We start from the raw sequence: 12,646 nt of genomic DNA, 5'->3' as shown, positions 1-12,646 counted from the left end.
ACTTACATTGAAAGCATGTGGATGTACGTTAAAAGCATGTGGATGTACATTAAAAGCATGTGGATTTACTTTAAAAGCATGTGGATGTACATTAAAAGCATGTGGATTTACTTTAAAAGCGCATGGACGTATGTTGAAAGCACATGGATGTACGTTGAAAGCACATGGATGTACATTGAAAGCACATGGATGTACGTTAAAAGCACATGGATGTACGTTAAAAGCATGTGGATGTACATTAAAAGCACATGGATGTACTGTGCAATAATGTTAGGCCTGAGTATATTTGTAAAGCTAGCATGGGCAGTAAATATTTGCTCATTAAACACTATGTACCATTAGAACAAATACAATTAAACATTTATACACAAAAGTAAAAACTATTTCAAAGATAACTGATATCTTGATCGCTTAAATAATTGTCTAAGTTGACAACAAAAAACTGAATAATGTAAAAAAAACTGTCTTTAACTGAACAGTACTTAAAGGTCACTTCCTTGAGGGACACAAGGAAATCCAGGTTAAGTGCCTTTTATAAACTTTTACCAGGTGGTATGACTGGAAACAAATTCTAATTTTAGCAACTACCTGGGTGCTTTTAGGGTCAACTGCCTTGCTCATGGATGGAATGTTCTTTCACCCTGCGAGCTGAGGGATTCGATCTAGCAACCCTTTGGTTACTGATAACATGCCTTATGAAAACCAGTGAATTCTGGCAATGGTGGGAGTGAAATTCAAGAGTAAAGTTTGCGACAGTACGGAACTGGATCCACAGTCCAAAGAAGCAGGCTGTGGTCTAGCAGTTTAAGGAATTCATTTCGATTGAATTTCATTTTTTTTACTGCCCCAACTTCCCCCAACAGCGACACTGGACAAGAATGAATTTTCACTCATTCTCTGTGTCAATCTCCACTCTACACTTGACCAAGTGAAGGAGAGCAAAGGTCAACCTTGAATTTGGATGTTTAAATGTATCCCTCTAGTGGCAAGGTTGACCTACTTCATGAAATGCCATTGCCTTTGTGGGGAGAAAGTGTGCTGGTCGTGATAGGCTGGATAAAGAAGTTGTTACAGGAAATAATCGAGGCCACGTAGGTCAACGCCATGTGGTTAGTGGAGGGTCAAAGGTTATCTGACATGCGGAAACAGCTGACACGTAACCTTTGATCACAGACGGACTCAAGGCCAGATACACCGGATGTATTAGTCAGAAACATCTGGTTGTCATTTCCACTCCCCACAGGGAGAGGAGAAAGTCCAGTTGCTGGTTGAGGAGGCGCGGTGAACGTCTCTGGATGACGTCGCCTCAATGAAATGTCTGACCTCCATGCAATTGTCTGATCTCAAAAGCGGTTAAGGACAAAAACGAGGTTTGTTCGAGTGCAGTAGTTGTTGTGCGCGCACACGCAATTTCCGAGTAGGCTTTTCCTGACAGAAACATGTCGAAATGCCCCAATATTGCCCAGTTGGCTCTGGCTAGCTTGTGCTTCACTTTTGGTTATGGCAGAATACATGACTGCGGGATGAAAACCGCCAAAGTATTCAAATCTTGATAAGGGAATAGAGTTGGGACAGAGTGACAGGGGAGCGGCGGAAGACTACATGACACCTTGATAGGAATTAAACGCGTGACCGCTTGTGAGGCGAGCGGTCAAAAGCAGAGATGGTAGATATTTTTTTTACATTGCCAAGAGGAGCGTTCGCCGTCTTCGGCTTAAGGGGCTGTGTGTGGGCCAGCTGGGCAGGCTACGGATGGCATGTAATATTGATGGGTTTGTGGCTGCCGGTGTGCTCTCCCTGCTGGACCAAGGCTCCTGGAATATAAATGAGCCTTTAGGGGAAGGAGAGGGGATCTGAGGCCAGATGTCGTGCGGGGAGAAGCCGAGCCGAGTGGCACATTAGGACAGGTTTACCATAAATACCAGGTCATGGCCACGCCGCGGCGAGCTCAGGAAACAGCGGAAGGGCAGGCGACGTGCCGGGCTGTCCCTGTAGTGGATCTCTCTGCGACCGTGCGGGCCTGTTTAGTATGCGGCACGCACGCTGGCCTGGAGGACTGAAGGAGGCCTGAGAAGGAGATGGGCTGCCCATTGATTCATTTCACTGCTCCCAGTAATATTAACACACACACACACACACCACTAGTAGGAGATTGGATGTTAGGATGGTGGGATGACTTCTGTACCATGGGTCAGTGCTAGGGCTCAGTTTGAGAGGGAAGCTGCCGCGTTTTCACTGGTCCTTAGAGGCTATGTATCAGGCTGGGTGTTTTGTAAAAGCATTTTGTGACAACTGCTGATGTAAAAAAGAGCTTTATAAATACATTTGATTGATTGATGTACTCCTAACTGTAGTCCTTATAGGCTATGTAGTCCTAACTGTAGTCCTTAGGGACTATGTACTCATTACTGAAGTCCTTAGAGACAATGTACTCATTACTGAAGTCATTAGAGACTATGTACTCATTACTGTAGTCCTTAGAGACCATGTATTCATTACTGTAGTCCTTAGAGACCATGTATTCATTACTGTAGTCCTTAGAGACCATGTATTCATTACTGTAGTCCTTAGAGACCATGTATTCATTACTGTAGTCCTTAGAGACCATGTATTCATTACTGTAGTCCTTAGAGACCATGTACTCATTACTGTAGTCCTTAGAGACTATGTACTCCTAACTGTAGTCCTTAGAGACCATGTACTCATTACTGTAGTCCTTAGAGACCATGTATTCATTACTGTAGTCCTTAGAGACCATGTATTCATTACTGTAGTCCTTAGAGACTATGTACTCCTAACTGTAGTCCTTAGAGATTGTGTACTCCTAACTGTAGTCCTTAGAGACTTTGTACTCCTAACTGTAGTCCTAGAGACTATGTACTCCTAACTGTAGTCCTAAGAGACTATGTACTCCTAACTGTAGTCCTTAGAGATTGTGTACTCCTAACTGTAGTCCTTAGAGACTTTGTACTCCTAACTGTAGTCCTAGAGACTATGTACTCCTAACTGTAGTCCTAAGAGACTATGTACTCCTAACTGTAATCCTTAGAGACTATGTACTCCTAACTGTAGTCCTTAGAGACTATGTACTCATTACTGTAGTCCTTAGAGACTATGTACTCATTACTGTAGTCCTAAGAGACTATGTACTCCTAACTGTAGTCCTTAGAGACTATGTACTCCTAACTGTAGTCCTTAGAGACTATGTACTCCTAACTGTAGTCCTTAGAAGCTGTGGGCTGTTTGGTGCCAATTTGATCAGTTCTGTTAGAGGTGTTACAACACATACTCCCAAGTCATTGCGTAAATATAAATTTGTTGTTAGCATACTTAACTATGTAAAATAACCACTGTTTTCCTGTGTCTTTGAGAGAGAACTAAAGAAACAGTTTTTTTTTACTTTGAGAGTGGGTGCAAAATGGGTTGAGCGTGTTTTGGCCAGTTGATCTTAAATGTTTAGTTTTAGGTCGTTCTGAACCAAATGAACATTGTGAATTCCCAAAGCAAATGAATCAGAGGCATTTCTGGAAACTTTATTGGTCGTATGGTGACCATAACTTTAGAAATAGGAGTAGTTTGTGTAAATTTTTGATTTGTTTTTCTCAGGCTGAGTGATTTCGGAAACTAGAGAGTGTGGCAACGCAAAATGAATTAATAGAGACACAGAATTGTTATGGAGAGTGCTCTTGAAGGCTGACGCCACTAGGCAAAGGTGATAACGTTGAGTCACTGTTGAAAACTGTCAGAATTTGTAAAAAAGTAATTATAATTTTCTTTTTTACCTGACTTTGAACCTAAATCCTATTACATGCAGATATCGCTTTGTTGATTTGAATTTTGAATTCACTGTAATTTAAAGGCATAGCATTTTTAGAGGCATGTTTTCGGGCAGTTCGTACGTTTTTTTTTTTAACGTCACACTGGGGAAGGATAGTGCTGACAGCCCGGTGGGCTTGGTCCAGACCCATACCGCTGCAGGGCACCTGACAACCCACAAGCCCACGTGGATACTGACCTGGCCTCTAGGCCCGGTGGGCTTGGTCCAGACCCAAACCGCTGCAGGGCACCTGACAACCCACAACCCCACGTGGATGTTGACCTGGCCTCTAGGCCCGGTGGGCTTGGTTCAGACCCATACCGCTGCCGGGCACCTGACAACCCACAACCCCACGTGGATACTGACCTGGCCTCTAGGCCCGGTGGGCTTGGTTCAGACCCATACCGCTGCCGGGCACCTGACAACCCACAACCCCACGTGGATACTGACCTGGCCTCTAGGCCCGGTGGGCTTGGTTCAGACCCATACCGCTGCAGGGCACCTGACAACCCACAACCCCACGTGGATGTTGACCCGGCCTCTGGGCCCGGTGGGCTTGGTTCAGACCCATACCGCTGCAGGGCACCTGACAACCCACAACCCCACGTGGATACTGACCTGGCCTCTAGGCCCGGTGGGCTTGGTTCAGACCCATACCGCTGCCGGGCACCTGACAACCCACAACCCCACGTGGATACTGACCTGGCCTCTAGGCCCGGTGGGCTTGGTTCAGACCCATACCGCTGCCGGGCACCTGACAACCCACAACCCCACGTGGATACTGACCTGGCCTCTAGGCCCGGTGGGCTTGGTTCAGACCCATACCGCTGCCGGGCACCTGACAACCCACAACCCCACGTGGATGTTGACCCGGCCTCTGGGCCCGGTGGGACTGGGATAACGACTGGCCTCCTAGTGGTGAGGGGGCCTGTGTGTCTTTAGGGCCTGTTGCATTTTTTATAAACCCGGGCGACTGGGTTCACTAACGGAGGCTCAGATCTCAGTCAGCGGCGCGTTTAAGGGGAGTCCTTGTTTGATTGGCAATTAGCTGTATTTGAAGCCACAGGCAGGGAGACAAAGTAATTCCAGCTCCACGGTGTAGTTCAGTGCCTTGCGTTTCCGTAGGTGCTATTAGCTTCCCTGGGTCCCAGTCAGAACCAGCACCAGGGCCTTCTTAGCCGGTATGGGGAAGTAGTTCCCTCATTATTTTGCATAAGATGGACGATAATGGACCAAGGCAAACCTTGGTTTCTCACCCCCCCCCCCTCAGACCCTAATGGCCCCTAATGTGGGTTTCCAAGGGTGCATATGCCTTGTAAATTAGTCTGGCTTTGAAAATGAGCCAGCTGGTGAAAGGGGTAGGGAATGGTAGCCCATAATGGCTTCGCCACAACTAAGCCAGCCCCTGTTGCTAAGATAATTTCATTCAAGCCAGTAAAAGGTATTACTGGTTCTTTACTTCCTTCACCTTCTCCATGCCATTTCAGCCCATTTCTTCCATGTGCACTCTGTTTTTTGTTTTTTTCTCAGTACAGAACGTAGCTACTTAAACTCCAGACAAAAGACAACCGTCCTCATGTTTAAATGAAGGGCTTTTAGACCTTGTTGATGTTCGAGCCAGGGAGCAATGCGTCTTGTTAACCATTAACCTCCATGCCGCGGTACGTGAAGTACAGAGTACGCTCATCAACTTGTGCTCCGAGCAAAGTGCTGCCGATGACGGCTGCCTCATTGGAGAACCTAAACCGGGAGCACAGAAGCTCGACGGTGATGCTGGGAGTGGAACCTCAGTGCAGGGATGGGGGATTCAGATCTCCACGGGCCGGAGAGTACACTCAAGCAAAAAAAAGAAAAAAAAAGATACTCAAAGAGCAATCTCATGAATAAAAGAGCCCCGGAGAAGGCTGGCTCCAAATCAGGCACAGAACCGGAGAGGAAGCTCTGAAACGACCCTGATGGGCACCAGTGGAGCTGGACCTCCAGGAAGGACGTGTCGTCGGCCTGCAGATAGATCTGTCTGAAAGGGGAACCCACCCCCGTCACGCTCTGTGTGAAATGACTACGTATCGGGGAGCGCGTCCGACGCAGCAGTGAGGACGTGGGCCGTGGTTTAATATCGCTGTGTGCACGTGGACGATGGATTTCTTTAAATTGTCCTCATATAATGAACTGTAAAGCCAATATCAAAGGCTTGCCATGATTATGGTTTAATAAGATTTTTCATTTCTTCTCTATTTGCCTCTGAAATGCAGCTGTTCTTCCTCTTCTAACATTGTTTAGAACTAGGCAGTGCACGAGTCCCTCTGGATGTGAACTAGGCAGTCCACGAGTCCCTCTGGATGTGAACTAGGCAGTCCACGAATCCCTCTGGATGTGAACTAGGCAGTCCACGAGTCCCTCTGGATGTGAACTAGGCAGTCCACGAGTCCCTCTGGATGTGAACTAGGCAGTCCACGAATCCCTCTGGATGTGAACTAGGCAGTCCACGAGTCCCTCTGGATGTGAACTAGGCAGTCCACGAATCCCTCTGGATGTGAACTAGGCAGTCCACGAATCCCTCTGGATGTGAACTAGGCAGTCCACGAATCCCTCTGGATGTGAACTAAAGCAGTCCACCAGTCCCTCTGGATGTGTACTAGGCAGTCCACCAATCCCTCTGGATGTGAACTAGGCAGTCCACAAGTCCCTCTGGATGTGAACTAGGCAGTCCACCAATCCCTCTGGATGTGAACTAAAGCAGTCCACAAGTCCCTCTGGATGTGAACTAGGCAGTCCACGAGTCCCTCTGGATGTGAACTAGGCAGTCCACGAGTCCCTCTGGATGTGATTGCATAACTGGAACCAATGCATCTGTCTCCAAACCTCTCTCCCCTCTGCGCCTTCAATTTTCTTTTTCTTGTTTTTCCTACTCAAATCAGGGAAAATGCAGTGGACTGAGAAAGCTGAGGTGAGGAAACGAACGGAACATATTCAATTTCATTACAGTTATGAGCTTTCATTAAGGTCTGTTCTCCTGTGTACCTGAGGACGGGAGTAGTTTCAGGGAAAGCGATTGGGAGTCCTCTATTTCAGCTCAGCAGGGACTTTTCTTTGGAACAAAATCTCTGCATCATTATTACTTATATTAACAGCCCAATCTTGCCTAGGGCTCTTCAGAATTTAGATTTGCACTATGAGGCATAGGATGGCTTTGTATCACTCCGAAATGTAATGGATATTATCACAGGAAATTTTCAATCACCACTACTCAGGTCCGCTGACTTTAATTATAGATATCTTTTTTAAGGGTGTCTGAGATGGGGTGGTGGCAGAGGGGGTGGGGCAAATCCGTCTTTCGTCATATTTGTGATTGGAACCCACGTTTATTCTGGTGGACTCAGCCCTGTGCGGTTAGATCTGACAGGCCGGCTTCACTCCAGCATGCTGCCAGGCGTTCCCTCTCTTTCAGACCACAAACCCTTCGCTGGTCCCAGACACGCTTGGGCTCGTTGGGTATGCATAGGGCCACCAATCAGGCCGTCAGAGTACCTACTGGCACGGGAACACTGCCGTGTTGCCATAGATACATTCCTATCTACTAATGACCTTGACTCCTCCTCTCTCCTCTTTGAGCTGCGTGTTGCAAAGCCGGCTGGCTGGGCGAGCGTACTGGCGGACGTGTCTGGAAGTGTGCGTGGACCCACGCTGGGACGGAGGGACTTCTCGGGCCGTGACTAAAATGTGTTTGTTAGGGATATGACCTTGTTTTCTCCCTCTCTCGGTAATCAGTGGAAGCTGGGTGTCAAACATCTGGTCTGGGTTGTCCGTGTTGCGTTCCTGTCGTTCACTCTTCTCTTCTGTATGAACAGAGGTCCTGTGGAGATTTGCAAAATAGCTGAATGTTTACAGTCGAGAGGCGGCATTAAATTGCCTTAACAGCTTTTGTTATATTGCCATTATTATTCAAATTAGTGTATATTTCTTTTTACCCCCCCCCCCGTGGGTCGCGTGTGAAGAAGAACAAGGTTTATGTTTTTATTTTAGAGCACCATGTAGGAGAGTGTTTACTGACGTTGGAGTTGTGCTGTCTTCCTGTTCGCCCAGCCTACGTGGAGCTGGCCCCTGTCAACGTCCGCTACTTCCTGTCCGGTACGCGCTACACAGGTATGTGCCACGGCCACGCCGGACGTGTGACCTGTGCACCTGCCCCAGGAAGACACACAGGTGTGTGTGTGTTTCCATCCCACGCTGCCCCTGCTCTCCTGCTGCTCGTTGTCCAGTGTCCCTTTCCCAAATCAACGACCCTTGAACCCTTCTGCAGGAGTGTAACAACACTGTTCCTTCTGTGTTTGTTTGTGTTGGTCATGTTCTGTCTTTGGCCTGTCCCTTTTTGTAAAATATCTTTTAAATATACTGATTAAATATAGCTGGTTTGCATTTTACAGCTGAGTTTTAATGTCACCCGACATTCCAAAAGTACCTGGACTTTGCTAAACAGCGTTGGCACGTGAATCAGAGCTGGCCCTTCCGTCAGTGGTTTGGCCCACTCTCGCCTGTTGCCCTGACAACATGAACTGATGACGTGCCAAAGGTACGGCGCAGCACACAGTGTGCTGTCCTCACTTAGCCCGGCCCTTGAACGATGCTCGCCATTAATTGACTATTATCTAATGAGCTCTGTTTATTAATTGAATTCCCACTTTTCAGCAGATTGCAAGAGATTGCGTCCTCAGCATTGTTTTAATTAGTGCGGCAAAATGTATTGGTTGAGCATGCCTTTTTGCTTAATTGGTTATTCCGGCGCTGAAACCTAATTGGGCCTCTGTTGTTGTATTGACTCACTGTTGTACTTTAATTTCAGGTAATTGTTTTTGTCTGGAAACTATTGTCTATCCTATACGGTTGTTTTTTATTAATCAGAACCTCTCATCCTTTTCCTTCCTTCCTGCCCCCCCCAGTTTTTTTTCTCCTTGTCTTGCACCTCCTCACCTTACTTTATTCAAACACATTTTCTATTGATCCTGTTGAAGTCACAAAGGCCTTTTGTCTGTTTTGTTATATAACTGTAAGTGTTAGTATATCTCTCTTGTCTCAAATCTCTCAAGTGTGATTTTCCTCTGTTGTACATCTGTCTGACAAAGAGAGAGTCAGAGTACACTAACAGCGGTCAGCCAAATGGCTCATAATGAAAATTACATCTCTGCTCTATTTCCCCCTATTGTTTTCACTGCTTTCATTCAGATCTGCATAGCTGAGCAAAGCATTTCTATTGGTTTTATTCTCGTATTTTCTCACACAGCTCTTTGTTCGAGGTCAGACTGTGTGGATAGAGGCCGCATGTGCTTGCACTTATCTGACGCAGTTTTAAGATAATTCCTGTAAACATGAGCATGCCTAAATGACACTTTTCCGTGCCTTCCTTAGCTGCCAGTCTCCGGAAAACTCGTAGGATGAAATGCGTTCTGTAACCGCGCTGTTGCCGTTCCCAGGGAGCTTCACGCTGGCGGAGCTGGGAGTGAGCGACCAGCCCACCCAGACCCAGGCCGCCTATCAGCCCCCCCGCTCTGAGCTGGGCCTACTGCAGCGGGGCTACTCCCTCAGCGCCGGCTCTGACTCCGACCCCGAGGGGGTCATGTCCCCGGAACGCGCCGTCCAGCTGTGGGGCGGGTCCCGTCGCAGCTCCGGCCTCTCCAGCCGGGAGAACTCGGCCCTCACGCTCACCGACTCGGACAACGAACACAAGTCTGACGATGAGTCAGGTAGGACAGACGGTGGTGGGGGGGGGGGCATAATGGCACAGCTGCACAGATGAAGTGTCTTTCCATCTCTGTGGGAGTATCGGCAGGTCCGAGTGTCACGTGGCACTGATGGACACACGTAGACAGAGCTCCTGTAAAACGCATTTCAGGTTCAGTTTACATGTTTTGGATGTGCTCTTGTTCTTGACATAGAATTAATGTCAGTGCCGCCTAGATTAGCACAGTCCCGGGAACCCGAATCACCAATTAGAAGTGTTTTTGACGGACCCAGAGTGTTAGAGACATCCTGGATCCTGATCTGGATTTGGATCAGATTAAATCGCGGACTCCTCTCTCCCACGCCGCAGAGTCACGCTGCTTCGCCTGGCATGGCACCCTCCTCTGATTGACAAAGCCTCTTATAGATCAGCTCTCCTCCTCCTCCTCCCGGCCTCCCCACTGGGTTCTCCTCCGCCAGCCGTCTGTCTGAAACATGGCCGCGCTCCGAGCGGCCCGGGCCCACTCTCCCCCTCCTCCCGGTCCCACCAATGTCCTCGTGGTACGCCCACCGGCGTGGAAATCGTGGTTCTGCCAATGGGAACTTTAATTTCAGTCAAACTAATATTTTCCTCTCCTTCCTTCTCCTTCCTCTCTACTCCCTTTTTCCTTTAAATTCTGTTTTTTTTAGCATGCTTCTTTTTTCCCCCCGGCTTTTTTCCCGAACGAGCTCATCAGTGATGTCCGGTTTTAATGGCGAGTTTTCTGATACGGAGACTAGTGTTGAACACCTGAACGAGGCCCTGTTCCCCCCCTGATTATTACACGTGGTGGGTGTTCGTAGCGTCTCGCTAACGCAGGAACGCCTCCCACCGTTTTTGTTTCCGCGGGGCACGGGGTAGCACGCTGTGGCCTCGCCCGTGAGTGTCGCACGTCACGTCTCGCACACAATAGCGCTGTCCGGCTCAAGCTGCGACGGGCGTGACGCTGATTTCCTACAGAAAGTCGTCTGAATCGTTTCCGCGGTACAAACGCATGTGAAAGGGAAGCGCTCGCAAGCCTTTTGTGGAGACTGCCTGTGTTTGTTTTTCCCATAAAGGGGTTATTTTAAAATGTTTTTTGAATCCTGAAGTGAAATCTTTTCCTCCCCCCACACTCCTTGCTTTGGATTTATCTTAGAAAAGATCCCCTTGCTTCTTTGAAAAAGGCCGGGGCTCTGCGTGATCCGTTTTAATGTGCCCTTTTTTTTAATAGATCGGCCCATAAAGTGTTTGTGTAGATTGAATTGAATGTGCACGCAGCAAGACTCCAGACGCTAATGTATTCTCACCGTGGGAGCTAATTAATAAGGACAGCGTCGCTAGCGTTCGATTTGATCAAGAGACCGCGGGATGACTAGCGCCAGCATTAGAGTGTTTGTCCCGGGTGTGAGGCGATGGCGGAAGTGTGGGTTCTTTGTGTGCGAGGCGAGGCAGGGTGAGGCGATGGCGGAAGTGTGGGTTCTTTGTGTGCGAGGTGAGGCAGGGTGAGGCGATGGCAGAAGTGTGGGTTCTTTGTGTGCGAGGCGAGGCAGGGTTCGGCGATGGCAGAACTGTGGGTTTTCTTTGTGTACGAGGCGAGGCAGGGTTCGGCGATGGCAGAAGTGTGGGTTTTCTGTGTGAGGCAAGACAGCCACAGTGTTTGTCCTGTGTGTGTGTGAGGCGAGGCGGTGGTGGCACTGTCTTAGTTGTGCTCTTCATAGCCTTATGCTTGATGGTGCCCCTCGGGTCAGGGGTACCTCTTGGCAAACAGCGGAGCGGGACAGAACCATGCCCACTGGGTCCCCTTCATCTCTGGCTACTGAGGGCCCTTTGCCCGCCCCACAGTGCCGACTGCCTGGTTCTCCACCGTCAGCCTTCTGGGAGCCGAGCCTCTCCGTGCCAGAGACTCAGAAAAGGGAGGGCCCTGCATCCACACCGCAGAAAGAAAACATGGGTTTATTAGCATCCCAGCCTCATTAAAACAACACAATTGGTCTCTTATTCATCGTATTGAAATTCTTTGAAGCTGACATTAATCTGACTGGAGTTACAATGCGCTGGTGCAGAGATGTTTGTGCACTAGGTAATGGCAGACATACCTCACAACCAAATTATTGTCAATATAGAACACAGCTTTGTGGGAGACAGGAGAGTTTATGAATGGCTAAAACATGGTATGGTATTATTGATTTAATATTGAATCCACAAAGGCTTAGTTCAGTGAAACACTTAACTTGCTGACATGTCTTCTTTTTTAATATGCCAGGATTTTACCCCCATTTTCCCCTTCCCAGTTTTGTCAGCTGTATTGCGTTCAAGGCATTGCTTTGTCCCCAGAGCTGGTGTGGAGAACAACACGCGCATCGAGCCAAGTCCTTCTGAACCTTATTTATCTGCTTGCTTAACAAGGAGGTTTTTGCTAATACACGTGTGGTAATGACAATGCATTCCCCAGCCTACACCCTTGACTGGGTTTGCAGACACCCGCCAGTCTGACATCCAGCCGCCAGTCTGACATCCAGCCGCCAGTCTGACACCCACCCTCCAGTCTGACATCCACCCGTCCACCCTGGCATTGCTGAAATGCACTTCTCGACTAAAACAAAACCTTGGCCCCGCAGCAACCCTGCCGATTAAAAGTCTACGAGTTGATTGCATGTTGTCAGCCCTAATGAAGTGTTCTTGAAATCCGAACTGGGTGGGACCTATGTCCTCTGAGGACCTCTCTCACTGCAACGTACATGACGCCTCCCACGCCGTGGAGTGCCCGCACCGTCCACGGGTGGTTCGGGCGGTTCGGGCGCTCCGAAATCGACTCACGTCGCCGCATGTCAGTGGAACGAGTCCTGAAGATCACGGACTGACAGGTGGATTCTGCTTCCTCCCGTTTATATAATAATAATCACACATTTCACTGACGCCCTGTCTTTCATTAACAGACAACAGTTTAATTATGACGACACCTGTTGCATTTGACAACCATGCCTTCTGCCTGCCGGTCTCCCTCTCCGAATCCCTGCATTGTGTCGTTTAGATCGTTAAATTCATGGAAATGAAAATGTCCGTCTGTCAGTAAAGGAAAATGACGGGGGAAA

General features: G+C 48.3%; 1 protein-coding gene across 4 annotated transcripts in view; it reads left to right on the top strand.

Moving 5' to 3' along the window:
* The window catches only part of si:ch211-12m10.1 (teneurin-2), a 259,810-nt gene that overhangs the window by 74,926 nt on the left and 172,238 nt on the right, over positions 1–12,646 (top strand). The window contains exons 4-5 of one of the 4 annotated variants that reach the window (XM_029120920.2): positions 7,901–8,020; positions 9,286–9,555. The exons of 2 other annotated variants lie outside the window; for them this stretch is intronic. In XM_029120920.2, the coding sequence (XP_028976753.2) occupies positions 7,901–8,020; positions 9,286–9,555 (390 nt within the window). The remainder of the gene's footprint in view (positions 1–7,900; positions 8,021–9,285; positions 9,556–12,646) is intronic. One more of the 4 variants, XM_034293165.1, reaches the window with a different exon arrangement.

The sequence above is a fragment of the Esox lucius genome, chromosome 7 (assembly GCF_011004845.1).
Source record: "Esox lucius isolate fEsoLuc1 chromosome 7, fEsoLuc1.pri, whole genome shotgun sequence".
NCBI lineage: Eukaryota > Metazoa > Chordata > Actinopteri > Esociformes > Esocidae > Esox > Esox lucius.
This window is presented reverse-complemented; position numbering and strand designations above follow the sequence as displayed.